The following is an 18848-nucleotide window of genomic DNA, read 5'->3' on the forward strand; positions in this document are numbered from 1 at the left end:
TGCAGCCCACGCGGAGCACCAAGACGAACCCAGTGCTGCCACTGGCCCCATCCGGCAGTGGCAGCCTGCTGTCATCTCGCACGCAGATCCATAGGCCTGTGCCCCCCAAGAGGGCTGTGGTACTGTGCCAGAGTCCTCCTGGGGGGAGCGGGCCCCTGGATCTGTTTGCAGGATGACAGCAGGCTGCCACTGCCGCCAAGTGATACGAGTTTTGCTTTGAACAGTTTGAGTGCAGTTTCACAAAAAACCCTGCACCTATCTCCTTTGAATTTGGCAAACTTCACAGCCTCAGGAGTGGCTACCATCTCTGCAATTTTCATCCTAATCAGGCAAGCAATGACAAAGTTATAGGCATTTTTGTGATTCCCCATTATAGCCTATGGGTGAAACATCAAAACGCATCGAAACAGCATTGAAACAGTTTTGATACAATGAAACAGAACAGTGCTTTGAAACAGTGAAATGAAACTGTCCCTTCAAAATGGCAACATGGAAATTGAAACGAAATGGTGCTATTGCGCACAGCCCTAATTAGCACTACTACAACTGGCAGGTGCAAGTTATTTACTATTTGCTCAGCAGTATTAGATGCAAACTTTCTAGATACAAACAGCATTTGTGCATGAGATGAATAGGATGCCCTGCAAGTGCAAATGTGTAATGTACACATTAGTAACTAAGTCAAGATCTCTAATTCTTGCTCCAGAATTTGAACCTCTGTTTATAAACATGAGAGGGTTTTTTAGGAAATAACCTCTGAGAAAAGATTGTATTGTCTTGATCCCCGCACGAAGGAGTTGATGATCTAAACAGGTAGGACAGGCAAAGGGTTCAAACTTCTTCACCTTTCACAGGTAAGGAATTGAGACACAGAGAAATTATGACTTCTTTTGAGCTTAGCATTCAAACACACGATTAATTTTAGGCAGGTTAATTGCTCCACTGTAGTCAATGACAAAACTCCTGTGCACCAGGATTTACCCAATGAGACTATTTATGCGCTTAAAGGCTTTGTTGATTTGAGGCCTAAGTGATTCAGTGACGCAAGGGAGTGTGGCAGAGCTGGGATTTGAAAGAAGCTCTCCCAAGCCTCCATCCAGTGCTTGGCCTGGTTTGATTTTCCTCCCAAAATGGTATTTGCAGAGGCATAACAAATGATTTCTGAGCCTTGGGTGGCAGTGGTGGCTGGGCCACCATCCTTGCAAACCCTCAAAATCAGCGCTTGGAACAGATGCCTTTTACCCCCCCCCCCGCCCCCCCCCGGGTGTTCTGTGTATTTAGAAACAACCAAAATATGTTAATAATCCTGAGCCTGTTATTTATTTCAGTTGTTTTTGGAAAGTCAGATAAAAACATAGATGTCACCGTTAGACTCCCAGGCAACATTTGAATATGTTTAAGCAAGCACAACATAAAATATAACAATATAAGCACTCCAAATTTTATTCCTTATGCCCCATTTATTTCTTCTTTTCTTTTTCTCATGTACAACCCAATTTTTATTGATGCATATATTCAGATAAACTTTTACTGATCCAGGATCTTCTTCATAGGTTTTAAAAGCAGAATGGAACCATTAGGACTATCCAGTCTGACCTCCTATAAAACACAGGCCCTAGGCCCCTTTCCTTTCTCCAACAGTTCCTACATCAAACCCAGACTTCTGTTTTTATTTGGTAATATAATCTATACTGAATAAAACAGGGTCCCTCCCAGTTTCTGGGTACTTTTGACACACTCTTACAGAGGCATCTCATCTCAGCACAAAACAAAGAGCGACTTACCTAGGCAGTGATATAAACATAAAGAGTGATAGCTAGATTTGTAAAAGCACTCAGAACTCTAAACTGGATTTTCACAATCAGAGCAGTTGGCTGCTGAATTCATTTAAAAGTCTGGGGGCTGCTTGTAGGCATCTAAATGGAAGCTGAACTGTCATGAAAATCTGGCTACATACTTCGTCATCTGAAAAGGGAACTGCTCAGCACTGAGCTGTTTTTGAAAAATCTGACCCCTAATCAACCAATCAGGACAGCACATAAGTATATGCCTGGAATCAAACATGGTGCTTTGCCAAATGAATATCAAAATCCCCAGCTGCTTTACCTTATGCAAACAGAGGGCTCTGAGGCCAATCCTCTCTTCTTTTGCACAACTGTTGTGCTCTCCACCATGTATTTAGAGCAGAAACTACAAATCTAATCAACACTCCTTTGGTTGAATATTATCTGGAAGTTCCTTTGCATACTTGACTCTTGTTGGCTAAAGCTCCTCCCTGTTTAGTTATTTTGGGTTTCTGAAAAAGAAAAACTATTGGCCCTTCATGTGTAGAGAGAGAGGCAGAGTGTGTGCAGAGAGTAAATTATCCTCTAGCCTCATGGGGGCACTGGAGAACAATTCATCATCAGCTTGACAAGCAAATATACTCCTTTTAGACTATAATGACTTAACTATTTAGTTTAAACACTCTAGACCTGAGGCTCATTTACACTCCAGCTATTTTACATTGCTCTCTCAGCATAAAGTGACCTTAATGTGTAGTTTGCACCCACTTTAAAACCCATTTACACTGCTGGAGTATTCATACTTCTTCTTAATACAGGCAGATGTGAACCTAAAGGGCGTGCTAAGATGTTAATGTTTATTAAAGAGACTTGATCCAGGTATATTAAATTGTACCAACAAATGGTACCTAATAATAATGTCTTCTTTTAGCTTTAACCAACTGTATGTGGTATTATTTCTTTTTATAATAAAGAAATAATACCACATACTGGTATAAAAAGGAGTGTGGGGATATGGCCCACATGTCCAGTCCCAGCATTCAATTTCTGTTACGGTTGCTAGCCCTTGTAAATCAGCATGCTGCTTTTCACACCCAGCAGGGGAGCCGTTATTTTTTTGTTTGCTTGCTTAGTTGTTGGAACTTGTGCTGGGCTAAATTCTCCTCTCATAGCCTTTGGGAAACACAGGGAGCTGTGTGCCTGGAGGCTCTGATTCAGCAAGGTGCTGAAATATGTGCGCTGTCCCTTTGGGTTGTCAAACATTTGCAAGAATGACCTTCTAGTCAGGCAGATGCTTGCCAAAATGCAGGACAAATGGAATGGAACCATGGGTCAAAATTTTCACTAGTGACTAATGCTTTTGACTTTTTGGGTGCCCAACTTAAGACACTTTAGATGGAGCCTGCTTTTCTGATAGTATGTATTTTTTTTCAGATCATTTTCTAAAATTCAGGCCTTTCAATGTATTTAAAGCTAGCACTACCACTTAACTTTGATATTGTCAGGCCTTTAGATATTGCATCATTTAATTTTCCTCCAGTGCAAATGCCATGCCATCTCTAAAAAAAAAAAAAAAATCGTCTGATTCACCCCCTATATTGGAACATCAGATACATTCATGCGTGATGAAATTTATCTTGCACAGATACTCACAGCAAAGTACTGCTATTAAATCCCTGCCAGAGCCTTGGATAGATCCTTCACAAGCCTTCTCCACCTGGATGAATTTCACATATGGAGAAGAAAAGAGATGTCTGAAAATTAGTCTTCCTCATTCATACAAGTTATTTCAGTTTTGTCTCTGTAAAGACGTGTGTATCTAGGAATCGCCATTCATAGGTCCGTCTAGGTCACTAGCCCAACTCTGACTGCATCCTAGTGCTAGAGTTACCCCTTAGTTGGTATTAACCACATTACAGTGTGCAGCAACCAAGCACAGTGGAATGAATGAAGCTAGGTGAGATTTTCAAACTTCTAATCTGCATTGATTCTTACTCTATGCTTTATCACCTCTATATCTGAGCACTTTCTCATAGGACACTGAGAAATGTCTAATGTCTGACAAGTATTTGTTCCCAAGTGACTGAAAAGTACAAGTCCCTTTTGCTTTCTAAGTGGAATTGCACTTTGCCCAGACATAGATAGCTATAGTGTATGTGGTTTGCACCCATGGTTTCACACAATCCACCAGGGTACAAAATTACCTATTTTAAAATAGCCCTGTATCTATCTTAGCATTCTTGCTCTTTTCTATTTTACTCTTTGCTACCAACCTTTCAGCATGTGGCAGTAACAGGAAATAGAATTAGGGACAGCAAAAAAACCCGAACTCTTCAAGTCTATAGGGTGAGCTCCTCCAACCCTTGAAGTCAATTGCAAAACTTCCATTGAAGTTATTAGCAACAGAATCAGGCCATGAGTCAAGACTATGCGCGCGCGCACGCGCGCGTGTGTGTGTGTGTACATACATCTGTGTGTGTGAGAAAAAGCCATCAAAACAAAAATGTTAAGAATTTTAAGAGTGGCCTGGTCTAGCATTTAGAGAGAGACAACAGGCATGGTTAATTGCAGAGCATAAATCCCTTCCAAAAGGAAAGCTTAATACTTTTTCCTGCTCTGAATATACACATTTTTATAGATTTAGTGACACCATAAGAAGGATAATTGCCCAGATGCTATTGTGATGGGTGCCACAGAAATGTCTGCAGGTAAATAAACACACCGAATGAAACCAGACATTTAAATGGAGTACAAAAATCTTCCTGGGCTTTTCTTCAGCATCCTCACTATCCATCATTTTAGAAAAACACAGAAACTCAGCACAGCATTTTCTATGCTGGGACTTTAGATATTGATGTAGTGCAGGAACACCAACCCCACTGGTCAAAGAAGTCATGTGGCTGTTCCTTCAAAATTGTAAGACTGGCTGAGAGAATCATGAGGTTAATGATAATGAAATTCTTTTTATTTGCTATCTGATTTTCTGAACTTTACATTGCACTCTGAGTATGTTCACAAGCTTTGTGCCCTACCCATGAGAGCTAGAAATGTCCTTAATTAAAAGAAAGCTAAGATTCTCATCAGATGACCCCAGGAATGGAGGATTTTAAGAGAAACACTAGGGCCGTGTCCAGACAAGCAGGGGCATGCACTCACAGCATCATAAATTGCCTCACTGCACAACCCTGCACGTGCCCTTTGTTGCGAGACAAATTTTCCTGTGATGGGCAAACAGTCATTGTCCAGCTTCTCTTGGCTCTTCAGCATGGGAGAGCTGGAAGCTGGGGCCAGCACCTGTACTGGCCCCAGCAGTCTTATCTGGTAACTTAGGGGTGTGTTGAAGCAGCAGCAGCAGCATGGAGGCCTGGCTGGCAGCCAGAGCATTGCTGTGGATGGCCTGACCTCCATTTGTGCCAGCGCACACTTCTTTTGCATGCGTTGAACCACTTTTTCTTGCACCGGTTTTTTTGGGAGGATTTTTGCTACCAGGAAATCTCAGTTGCAAATTATGCTGCCGTTCGTAGTGCCACAAATAAGTCTGTGACACCACAAACTGTACACCCCTACTTGTCTGGATGCAGCCAAGGGATGCCCCCAAGGGACGATGAGGTCAAACAGTTATAAACTACTGCAAGACTGTTTCAGGCTGGACATAAGGAAGAATTTCTTTACCGTCCAAGCCCCCATGGTCTGGAACAGCTTGCCATCAGAGGTGATTCAAGCACCTACATTGAACACCTTCAAGAGTAAATTGGATGCTTATCTTGCTGGGATCCTATGACCCCAGCTGACTAGTGCCCTTCAGGCGGGGGGTTGGACTCGATGATCTTCCAAGGTCCCTTCCAGCCCTAATGTCTATGAAATCTATGAAATCTATGAAAGGGGTATAGATATATGAACAACTTACCACAGGATAAAATGGATGGGACTTTGCCATACATTAGCTTTTCCAGCTCAAACCACTCAGGAGGCATGTTCCCTGCTTAGCTGAAACTGGCATATGCTTTCCCCACTCCTGCTCTGGGAGAGAGAAGCAGCAAAGGACACTGGCATTGCAGAGGTCAGCTCTGTGTCTGCTGCCTGTACAGAAGTTCTGTCTTTTGAAAGAGATTCTCTGGGGAGCCACTTCACTTGGGTTGTTCCCAAGTCGCCACGTGTACTCTGGGAGAAAAATTATGAACTTCTATAGACAGGTGATTTCTCCAGAGAGAGCAGGGACTCTTCCTAGAGAAACTGAATGTCTGTACAATCCCATAGCCTTCAGTGAAAGAGGGGGAAATTACTATGGGTTAGCTTTCACTTACTATAAGAGTGTGCACATGGGCAGTTCCTATGAAGTAGCAGACATATGGTAGAGCTCTGCTGCTTTTTATTCTGTGGTAAATTGTTCATATGTCTGTATCCTTAATGCCACTGGGTTCTTGCTGCCATCATGAAAATGACAACATTCCATTGCAGATATGATGTATCCAGATGTACCTTATCTACATTTCACATCAGAGTACCTCTCCAAACAAAAGGTACCTTTGAGATCTGCATGGGTCAAGCTGCACCAGTCACTCAAATGTAGGATAGCAGGAGCTTGACATTTTTTTAGATTAGAGAATTTTTTATTGATGAAACCTCTTAATGTGGTTATAGAGATGCAAACTCCTTTCTGAAAACACTGTGCTGATGTGAGATAGATATGGCACCATCAATGTACTTACACCACTACAAATCTCCTTACTTTAGACAGATGCCTAGGTACTGAAGATACTTGTGGAAAAGGATACCCAGATCTTACTTCTCCATACTGCATAAAATAATTACTCCCAGAAGGACTGCAAGTAGTTTATGGCAGCACATGGCACACAGTGCAGAAACTGAAACTGAAGTGGAGACAAAGGAGTAAATTCACTGAAAGAGCCAGTTATCTGATCTTCCTCAGACTTGGCTGGGTTTTTGATCCATTTATCAAGGGGAGATAATCAGAATAGTTGGCTCTGTGTTATTTATCTCTAACATTTTAAATCAACATTGACTGTATATAGACTTTGTTTCAAGACATCTTTCCAGCTACCTCAGCTCCACTCCCAACTTTGGAAGCTGTCTTATTAGAGACAACAAAATCCACCCCAAGTCACAGCTGGTAACTTTCTTGGGCTATATATACTATTTCAAATTCTCTTGCAGCTTTTTAAGAAAAAATGTGATGGGTCATTTTTATTCCTGACTCAGGGTGGGGGCGGGGATGGACAGCAGCCCTGATGTATCTTCATTGCGTCCACTCTAGCAGACTAGTTTTTCTAATGCCATTTGTTTAGTTCACCAAACCAGACAATGTAAAGAAGAGACAGTAAATGGACTAACATTTGTATGATCATTAAAGTGACTTTCATGGCTTACAGCAAAATTATTTATCAAATTATATAATATACACCAAAAACTAAAGAGATTTCTTTTCTGTCTTATTTTATTATTTTCCCCAGTGAACTGCATCCACAGATAGTCAATGTTTATTTAAATGACTAACTCTAGCATTAAAAGTAAACTCTAGTAAAAGGTAAAAATGCTAATCAAAACCAGCTGTAGAAGTTTTCAGACTTCTCCAGTACCTTGAATCTCCATCTCCTCCCTGACCTAACCTATTGGCCCTCCACAGTAACACATCTTCTAGACTGGGATTACTGAGATCTAAACTGTTTCAAAACTCAACCTACACTGGCTTGGCTTTGCTCCATATGATTCATTTGCCAGTTCTAAGTAAACTTAATCTCTACCTGAATCTGAGAAAGGGGTTTTACTTGTGGTTACTAGAATTTGGTTTGCTAATGAAGTTCTCAGATACCTAGACTGTTAAACCACTCCTTAATGACTTCTTAGAAAGTGAATTGGTCATCTATAATTAAGTTCAAAACCCACTGCAAATGAATGCTAGCTTATCTCTCTTTTTTCCTGAGAAAACCTGAAAAGCAAAATATTTGTGGGAAAATGATCAAAAGCAAAGGTTAAAATTAATATTGGCAAGATTTGATTTGCATTGGTAAATGTTGCTATTGGTAATTTCCCTTTCTCCCTAAAAATGAATTGAAGCAACTGACCACCCTTAGTAATCAATATTTGTAGAATGAGTCTGTATTTTTTTATTAAAAAAATATATTACTTAAGAAACAAACAGAATCCATTTGTATATGTTTGTGCCCACATGTCCAAATTAATCTAGGCAAGAATGTGGCATTCAGCAAGGCCCGAGATGACAAAGTAAAGAAATATGAAAAGATCATGAAATATGATTTTCAGTGTTTTTCCATTAATTCTTTATTAATGTCAATGTACAGTCATACATTTTTAACAGAAAACTGTTAGTATTTGAATTTTTTAAAGACATTCTAGTAATTTCAAAATAAAAGAAAAATGATTCTGGAAAACCTTCTGAAATATCGAATCATGACAAACCATACCTAATTTGTGCAAGCAGCAATGTAGACCAACCACATTCATAAATAGGCACATATGTAAAACTTAAAATATTTACTCTTTATCAAAATCCATGCTAAAGAATCATACAAAGTTTAATCCTTCCAAAACTAGATATAAAACAGAAAAAAATACTTAGGAACAATATAGACAAGGAAATTGTATTTCATGTATTTTTATGCAAGAGACAAGGGGGTGTTCAATTTAAACTGAGACAGGGCAATTTCAGAACTGATTAAAATAAATTTGTCTTTTCATATAGAACACTTTAGCATAGCTTGTGGAACTCTGCCCCAAGGTATTTCTGAAGAGGGCTTCAAAGGTAATCAAATATTTATCTAACAGTAATATTATAAAGTAAACATGAGCTTTAGTAGGCTTCTAAATTATCAACATTCAGAGGGGAAGGAAAACTCTTTATCAGTGGGGGTTATGAAAAATGGGGAAAATTACCTCATTCTTACCTATTGCAAGTTTCCTTGCTCCTTCCTCTTAGGTTTCTAATACCTGCCACATCAGATAGTGTACCAGAAGGACCACTGTTCTGCTCTGTATGCTTGTGCTCTCAAACAAAAGAGTTAAAAGAAAAGCCAAGCTGCCTTGAACCATAATAGTCAATGGGACAATCTCTGCATACAAAAGCTTGTTAGTAGATTTTACATTACCAACATGGGAATTTTGTCAAAACAAATGTCAGTAAAAATGTTTACCAAAGGAAAGGTAGGTAAACATCTTTTACAGGTGCCAGTAACATGATAATATTCTTTAAGGTATGGAACACATGTATAGAGACGCTATTATAAATAGCCAATTGTTGAGAAAACTAACATTTTTACTATCTACAGAAGCAATCATTTTGTTATTCACTTTTTAAAAGCTCTATTTAATAGTTGCCTCTTTCAGCTACTCTTTATTGAGCAGTGGAAACCTGTTTTTGAAATACATTACTGCAGGAATCCAGTTCACTCCAGTGCAGGAAACTACATGAATAATTTTCTTCTGATAGCTAATGAGATTACTAACTCAGGGTTTGGAGCCTAAACATGAAATTTGAACCTTGACAAAAAGATTGAAAGTAAATTCTATCATTCTTCCTTAATCAATTCAAACATTCAACATAGTAGTTTATCAGTTTATTAATATGCAATATCAATTTTATCAGAACAGGAACATAGAGTTGATGAAGTATAAGCCTGGAAAAAGAAGCTCATTTTACAAGATACAAATTGAGAACCAAACATCAAGCAAGTAAAGGTCTGCTCTAATCCGTTCATAGAGGTATAGATTGCAAATCAGATTCCCATGATAAAATCTAGAATACAGAGGCTTACTGGGACCAAAACCCTTCTTGGTGTCTAACAGATGGCATGAAATTCTGGCCCTGGTTAAATCAATGGCAAAACTACCAACGTAGCCATCAGTTTATGATGGTAGCTATCTATGGGCCTGATCCTGAGGTTGAAGAAGTCAAATTATTTCAGTATCTGTAAGATAAGAACATGTATTAGGATCTACTCCTGCTAACACTGAAGATAGTGGCAAAACTCCTGATGGCTTTAGTGGATGCTGGATCAGCCATTATATGGAATATAGTTTATATTAATGATTAAATATGGTACAGAAAATAAAATCATGTTCTGATGGTACAGATTTAAATACCAACCATCCCTCTAATCAGCAGCAAATTGTGGCCAGGGGCGGTGGTAGTTCCGAAGAGCTGCCAGATACCTGTTTCTAAAATTGGTTGAGAATCTTTAAGCAACTACTAAAAAAAAAGGCTGTATCATTTTTGATGAATAAGTCTGAACCCTTAATAGCGGAGAACTTGAAAAACAAGATTTAGCAAGCCTTAGCTTGTGCCTGATAAACAAGCCTGCTGTACCCAAAATGCAAAAATATTTCAAGTTGCAGCTAGATGGCTGAGTTGATAGAACATTATTATCCTCTTCTGACTCTGATAAAGCTCCTACATGAAAGCAGCTTGATATTTTCATTTTAATTGCTTTTAAATAACCTCTCATATTACCAACGTTTGCCACATAGAGAGTGGAATTTTTAAATAAGTCTATTACGGAAAGGGTCAGAACACCAGAAGCAAGGACAGCATCACCTAAGGGAATCTGTCTGACTTGGAGAGGATTGAGATTGGCACCTGCTGTGGTCAGCTCCTAGTGCTTTTAGCCTATCGGGCCATTTGCAACATGTACACTCCATACAAGAAATGCTAATAAAACACAAACCATTTTTTCCCTTTGCAACATCAAGCATTTGCCACGCACAAGATTTCAATTCAGAGGATCCCCATGTAAACTTAGAAAGGTGAAAAGCAGCCCAGAACATGCCTATCTGAAGAATAGGGGAGACCAAGGCCGTGAATATCCCGCGCAAGCCCTGAACAAGACTCCAGTAGCTGGTCTTCTCTCTAATGTCAAACTTCTCTGGTGCTTTCTCTCTAATATCATATACTTCTCATTCAAGACTAACAGAGCTAACAACAGCTAGCAGACAGTACTTAAGTCAGCTTCACGCACTAGGGAGTGAGAAATGTGGGTGTGCCACCCCTAAGCTAGGAGCACAGCATGAAAGCAACAGGAGGCGCTGACAGACATGGAAAAAAGCAAAAGTGCTTCATCAGAAGAGGCAACGTATTAGCTTGGCCTGGCTCCACAGCGTCTGTATAGAACAGGCGCTTCAGTGGGGCTTTTTGGCACTTTTATCTAAAGCTGATTCAATAAGCTGTTAGATAAAAGTGCCAAAAAGCCCTATTGAAGCACCTGATCTATACAGAAGTTGGGAGAGCCAGATCCAACTAATGTGATGCCTCTTCTGGGCATGTATGGCATTTGTTGTGGGGGTGCACTGAGCTTAAAGTGCTGGTTTTTTCGTGTCTGTGAGCAGCCATGGCTTCAATTAAGCAGTGGTCAGTGACAGATCTGTTCACCTGGAGAGCTGACCTTTTTTTTCCTGTGCCTTTGTGACAAAGTTTTTAGCAGAATTTGCAGATTTGTTGGAAAATACCACAAGTGCTTCTGCTATGGCCTCAGACTTACAAACTCTGGGCTGCCATCCATGAACCTCCGTGCCTGTACTACCTCAGTCCCTGCAGAGGTGTCATCTCAGTGATGTCAGCAATCCATACCCACAATTCCAGGCTGCAGCCGATCTATATAGGTTTCTGGTTGCTGGTTTTGTCGACAATTTCACATACTGTAGGTGGCATCTGCATTCTCAGAACAGACTCCTACTGTTTAGAACCTTCCTTTCTAGGCTTCTGCAATATAACTTTCCATTTGAAAGACTGCAACATTTTATAATGCACTGAGGTTCTTCTGTTGCTCAAAAATAAGTCAGTTAATGAATAGCAAGGCAAGGAGATTAGCAATCTAAAGAATACAGTTTACAATAAGCTCATTTTATCATAATTGAAACTCTCTTTGGGTGCATCTACATGAGATGCTGACTGCGCAGTAGCCAAACAACACTGTGCAGTAGCGCATCACAGCACCAGTGGTATTAATATGCTACTGCTTAGTATTATTCAGCTACTGTGCAGTAGCATCACTTAAAAGGTGTTTGCTAGCGCTACTGTGTAGTAACTTCAGTTACTGCACATTTATTTAGTACTTGATTATACATAATCAAGTGTTAAATAAACATGCAGTAGCCACACACTTTGCAGTAGCATCTCATGTAGACACACCCTTTGAGTACTATTAAGGTACATGATCCTGTTCCCATTGCAATCGATGGGAGTTTTGTCAGAGACTTCAGTGGAAAAAGGTCCAATGTCTCAAATTTATGGTTTTTCAATGGAGCCATTTTTACCCTAGAGATGATTATCTACAGGGGTCTCTAATCTCCCCTTTTGAAGGTGAAAGGGAACAAATTCTATTAGATTAACTGAAACTAGTGTGAGTTTTATAAGCAATGTTAGAGGTAGCAAGATTTGGTCAGTAGGAGAAGGAACAACACTCCTAAGAATGTGCCTGATGGAGAAACTGAAATCATCTGCACTAACTTACAAATAATGAAGTAGTTTAAACCATACTAGCTTCCACTCCAAGCTCTGCAACAGGCAAGTACAAAGGAGCCATATGTAGTAATCATACTTATTGCCTTGAGTATTTTTATTCAAATGCACTTTTTGAAAACTTGGCACCTTTAAGACAAACATGTGTCATCTTGTTTTAAGCTGCTCATCTTCACACGCTAACTGTGTTGAATGGATGGTGGGGCTAAGGGTGAATAGCACTAATCACAGCTGTAGTTTGACTATGAACACATTTCCTCTGATCAAGTGGAAGAGTGGTCTCAAGGGGCAGCTGTAGGTGCTGAGCCCTCGCTTGAAATGACCCAGAAAGGTTTGCATCTGACTAGAAATACCCAGCTCAGAAAAGAAAACATTTACGTAAAAGCCTGTATAATAGAATGGTTTAGTGCTTTACATATGTTTTGAGGTGAATTTATTATTATAGCAGGTATTGTTCCACCAGATTCATTTACATTCTCTCAGCTAAATACGAACTCCAGGATCCGGATCCAAGACATAATTGAACAGGTGGCTAACACAATATGCTATTTTTAGCTATACCTGCATATTAAAGTATAACTGGTATAACTGCTTGTTTCAGTATTCCCCCTGGAGACCTCTTTTCGAAGTAGGTCTGCCTCTCATGGGCTGTTACATGACTTGTGAGCTGGCACATGCCCTAAAATATATATGTAGTGGCATTGTGTTTAAAGTAATGCAGTAAAGTTTTTTTGTTTTTTTTTACGATACTGAGCTCAATCCTTTTTATTTAGTTTTGGAAAGATAGACTTCTTGGTTACCAAAATGAGCAAAACAGTAATTTATAGATTGTTAGGAAACAAAACCTAATCATCTATACACCTAAGCAGCTGGGACCTATAAAAGCATCAGAAGAAAAAATGGTATTTTTTAAAAACCATATTGCTCCAAATGTTCAGACATCTTTATTTTACCTCATTATAAAAGTGCAAAAACAATTCACTTACATCAAGTCTTCTGGTGTAAAATCGGAGCCCTTCATTCTGAAGGTATTTCAACAGGTTCCAATCCATAGTCAAATCATCTGTACATTCATTTTATCTACAGATAGGCAAGTATAGTTTCAACACTGTTGGCAAGTACATGAAGAACATAACAAAGCTTGAAAGTCAAACAGTTTCGGGTTTGACGCTGGATACTCCCTAAAGTGCTGCATCATTATTTGAAGCAAAGCAATACAAAGGATAGTTTCTCCTTAAAATATTTTAATCTTAAAAATCCGGCAGATAAAGAATAGCTCATAACTTAAGTTTAGCTTCAGTTCTTTGGTTATATGCAAATCCTAAACACCTTTCCACATATCAGACACCTTTCAGTTGACCAAATAATGTCCATTGCAGACAAGAGGTAAGGAATAGTTTTAACTCCATTATGTTAGTTTGACTTGGTAAGAAATGTGACCACTCACACCACCAATAAACAACATACCACACAAAGAAAATATGAAGTCTAATTGTGTTCTTTAGACAGAGTTGGGAAAAAAAATATTGTTATTTTTTAAAGAGCAAAATATTAACTAATCTGATTGAAATATATTTTCCATTTTCTGCTTTATTATTTACAGCATAAACAATATTAAAGAATTCCTAGATGGACATTTTAAACCCGTATAAAGGGGACAATTTTTCTCTTTTCATTTACATTGTGTAGTGAAAAACCTCAGAAATTTTGGACAGATCCTGTGAATATTATGATCCTAAGTAATACTGTAATGGTAAAGAGCCTCACTGAATGGAGATCTTGAGCTATGACCAGCAGTGTTGCAATGAAATAAGTACTTTATTCATGAAACAAGTTCTGTTCATCTCATTAGAGCACGTAACATTACACATGCAGGTTGCAAGGTATGCAAGATCAAACATTTTAGCCGTAACCAGCAACTTAGTACATTCTTACAACGATGGTAGTCTAGTGCTCAACTTACTGAATTCTATGCAGATGTAGCAGTTGTGCTTAGCTAGCTTCTTGTGTCTTGAATGACACGTGCAAACACATGTGTGCACGCACGCATATGTGCGCGCACACACACACACACACACACACACACACACACACACACACTCCTCAAAGACCCCAAATTCTCACTTAGGTTGTTTTCAAGACACATCAGACCTCAGATTATACTCCCACAACATAATGTCTGACTATTATAGACACCTACCCCAAAGTTTATCATTGAAATAGAGTTTATTTTTCATGCTACAACACTAATTTCTTGACAATATAAAATGTTAGACAATGTAAACATAGAAGCTCATGAAGCTAAAAATAATTCTCAATGAATAGATTGGACTAAGTATTAATGTGGGTATCGCACGGAAGGCACAAAGTCAGAGATTGCTCGCTATTAAAACACAGACTAGTTTCTAAAGAGATCCTAAAGGGGTTCTTTTTTTAAAATTTTGAATGCATATGTCTCTGACTTTTTAGTTGGTAATGCTCCTCTACTCATAAATAATTCAAAAGATATCAACTTAAAAAATGGAGAGTCATGAATCTGCAGTATGGAGAAGATGAGATGAATAGCGACTCAATAGTCAGAGCAAGTAATTTCCAGTGCATTTCTTTTCCTAACATCAAAGCTTCATAGCAGCACTGGAAACAGGAACCCAACTTTAGTCTTCACCCTACAGCTTTGCCTGAATAAGAACCTATAATCCCAAGCCATTTAAAAACACTATTGGTCACTGAACATTTGAAAATATGATTTCTTTAGGAACAGTGTGCAGAAAAATGGAAAAGCCATTCAGATAAAATATTATAGGTTTATTTAAAACTTATTTTCAGCTTGAATATGCAAAATACGAACTCCAACAAAATGTTCATTTTTACTTCGTAGTTTACAAATATACAAAATAGAAGTTTGCTTAAATTTATATTACATATTTATTATGTAAAGAACTATATAGAAAACATTTGTTCTGCTTAAGGCATATTTGGGAATAAACCATTGTACAAATTATTGCACATCGAAACCACAGTGCATTACAGACTGTCTGCATAAAAGTTATTTTCTTAAAAAAAAAAAAAAAAAAAAACCAGGTTTATTTACCTGATTTAGGTCAATCGGAAGACAAAAATAATTCCTTGTCAGATATGCAGCAGTTTGAGAACTTTGGCTTCCTGTTTTTGGTACCTTTAGAACCAACAGTCACTAAGCACCATGAAATAGGCTTTTAAACATAAATTCTGTACCTGAATTTTTTTCCTCCTCTTTTAAACATAGTAATGGCTTTTTAGAAGGAAAAAGAAAATACAAGATGACATTTACATCTAATATTGCATTGAGCCAAAATTTAAGGGAATGTGATCTCCCCATGTAATCGCCCCCCACCCCTGCCCAAAAGCAGTCTCTTTAACCCTGATAGCCTTGACTTCCAGTCGTTTGTTGGCATTTTGTAGTCCAGAAAAATTCAAGTTGGATTTACAAATGGAATGATAGAAGATCCAGTCATTGACCCCAATGTTCTTCTTTAATTTATTAAAAAAAGAAAAAAAGGGCAGAAAAAGAGATTTAAACTCAGATTGCTGAATTCAAAGTCCAGAGTGCGAACCATTATACCATAGAGTCAGATAAAGAGAGAAAGAGAAAGAGAGAGAGAGAGAGAGAGAGAGAGCGAGCTCCAACATGTGTAATTATCAGTTGATTCCCACTCTTTGGAAGACTTCACCATGATTCCTTGTAGTGCTTTAGCTGTGTCACTCCCTCCTGCGGAAGCCAGTCTGTGCTGTGAATACTGAATCTCTTATGGCAGTATAGGAAAAAAAAATCCACTGCTTCCAATTAAAAGTGCCTCTTCATATGTAAGGCAAGGTGGTCTGACCTGGAAAATGCTCTGTCGCATCTTTGACACTGGAAAGGGCGATGGCCAGTATGTTTCCTGTAGTGCCGAGTAAGTTCATCAGAGCGGGCAAATTTCCACCCGCAGCCCTCCCAGTCACAGTGATAGGGCTTCTCTCCTTCAAAAAACAAGACAGAACCACATCAGTTAGGTTGGCATGGGTCAGTTGATAGGCAGGTGCATTAGCTTGTTCCAGCAACAACAGGATTCCAGCCTTAATTCCACATCTTGCATTCAGGAACTCTGAATGCTTTGAAATGCAGAACAAAAATTGCTTGTGTTCAATAAGATAAATCAGGCTGTGATATTTTGTAGTTACAAATGGAATCTAAAAACCAGAATAAAAGAAATGCCCATTTTTGCACAACAAGGTTATGAAATGTATTTATATGAAGTTTGTATTATTGTAACCTTAAATAGAATGCTAATTTCCATCATTTGTCTTGTACGTATGACACTTAAATCCAGATAATAGTATAAGGACCTGCATGCATTTCGCTGGCTGATGATGGTATCATACAGTCAAATATCAACCAGAAATCACTTGGTAGACATCATGGATTTAGGTAATTGTAGGTTTTGAGAATTAAAGAACTGTCTGGAAACTACTTTCATTAGATCAACTTCGTCAAATTAGGAGCTTATTTTCCCGGTCTTTACTAAAGCTAAACTCATGTTGGCTTCAAGACGTTCTCCTCCCCAGCAATTACCAACTAAGCACCAAAGCATTTTGGAAACAGTTACCAGATCTAAGGACACCATAAGAACTACTACTAGCCATTTACTTCTGAAGAAACACTGAACCCAGTTTTGCTCCCACTGATATGAGCTGGAGAATTATTTGTTTTCTAGTTTGTATTCTAAACCTTGAACTACTCTCTCACTCTCTCTCTTCCGCAACCCCTCTTCACCCAGAACACATTCCAAATCGATTTCTGGCAGCTTCATTCAGGGGTCCTGAATTACTCAAAGCTCCAAGTTATCATTTTATTATTAGGGACTGTCAAAACTATGACTACCATTTGACTATAAGTGCTTTCCCTAACACTGTGACTGCGAAAAGGGTTTCTTCACTGGCAAAGCTAAAGCTTAAATGTAAACATGAATATGTTATTTCATTTCTATTCAAGCAGTAGTCAAATAATCTTAGGCTAGATTTTTCAGAACTAATGAAACGGAAGGCAAGACTAACTTTCCAATGTAGGATACAGATTGTCCTGCTGCTATTAAATCACACACATAGTATTTTATAATTCTGTTATCTGCGGGGCTCTGATCTGGCTTCCCTCAAAAATTATCAGCCACTCCCAGCAATTTCAGGCCTTTGGTGAATTGAGAGTGCTTGGGAACTGCTTGTAATAGAATCTCTCAAGTTACAGGAGCAAGCCAAGACACGAGTTTAAAAAAAAAAAAAGCTTAACTAAGACCAAAGCAAGTTAAAAAAAAAAAAGAAACCCTTAAGAGGCCTGCAACATCTGCTCCTGTCACAAAATTGGGCCAGTGCTATGCAGCTCAACAAATCCAGTTGACTTTCAGCTACCTGCCAATTAACTAGCCACATAGCAATAGACATGCAAACAAACTTGGTGTCTGCAAAAACACCCTCTCATGTCTGAGTCATTTTGATCCATGAAGTAACCTTCCAATCCAATAGGTAGAGCCATAAATTGTATGGTTTTTTTTAACTAGGGCTAGAACAAAAAAAAAAAGTCACTCTCATCAAGTTTCTCTCTCATGCCTGATGGAGGGCACTTGCAGCCTGACAGCTTGTCCTTCATCTCTCCCTGCTACACAAAAATGGCCCAATAAAATATATATTACCTCACCTCACAAACCTTGTTTCTCACACAAGAACCTAGCCCTTTTCTTCCTGGTTGAAAGGCTTAGTCTTTAGTTGCTGTGGCTGATCACCTCGTCTGTCCCGTCCCCCCCTGCCAAGCCCAGAGCAGGGTCTGTTTCCATGCAAAGTGTGGGTTACCACCTGCCTCTCAGCCCCATGCATATCAAGCCCCGGCCTTTACCTGTGTGGGTCCTCAGGTGTGCCTTGAGATGAGAGCTCTTGGTGTAGGTCTTGCCGCACCCCGCATACTCGCAGGTGTGCGTAGCGGTCCTTTTCCTGGGCCACGACCGGCGCCCCCTCTTTGGCTTGGTTTCTTCGGGCAGGCAGCTCCCGGGCGGCATCAGCTCTAAGGGCGAAGAGGGCGGAGTCAGCATCACCCCTCGCCCCAACCGTGGCACCGTGCCGGGCTCTCCGAAAGCACCGAGATACTTAGACTGACCTTGGTACTGCAGGGTGCCGGGCGGGAGCTGCTCGGGCAGGAAAGGCGGGTAGCCGGGGGCAGGGTGGTATCCGGGGGGCAGCGGCGGCAGTGGGGGGTGGCTTAGCCCCGGAGGGGAGGCATGGCAGTCTCTGCTACCGAGCATCTCCTCAGCAGTAGTCCTGGCGGGCAGGGGCCGCCCCAGGGCAAAGTCGTGGGGGGGCGGCGGCCCCCCGTGGGGCTGGGCAATGGGGCAGGAGGGGGCGGCCTCCTGCTTGATCTTTTGGCACATCCTGGGCAGGGGGCTGTAGGGCTGCCCGGCAGGGCTGTCAGCCGGGGCACCTTTGCCGGCCAGGCTGAGGTGGTTGTAGTCCCCCAGGGCTTTCACCACGAACTTCCCGTGAAGGCTGCCGAGGGCCGGTGGCGGTGGCGGCGG

The 18848-nt window shown here is 40.0% G+C and overlaps 1 protein-coding gene across 1 annotated transcript; it reads right to left on the reverse strand.

Annotated features, from left to right (window-relative positions):
* Nucleotides 1-15378: 15378 nt before the first annotated feature.
* Nucleotides 15379-18842, reverse strand: KLF4 (Kruppel like factor 4). The gene is made up of 3 exons (XM_014519628.2): nt 18434-18842; nt 18176-18340; nt 15379-16272 (listed from the first exon to the last, which is right to left on the reverse strand). Exons 1-3 carry the CDS (start codon nt 18702-18704, stop codon nt 16097-16099), a joined length of 612 nt encoding a protein of 203 aa, XP_014375114.1. The 5' UTR covers nt 18705-18842; the 3' UTR covers nt 15379-16096.
* Between the last annotated feature and the right edge of the window lie 6 nt (nt 18843-18848).

This window comes from Alligator sinensis, unplaced genomic scaffold, assembly GCF_000455745.1.
Source record: "Alligator sinensis unplaced genomic scaffold, ASM45574v1 scaffold560_1, whole genome shotgun sequence".
NCBI lineage: Eukaryota > Metazoa > Chordata > Crocodylia > Alligatoridae > Alligator > Alligator sinensis.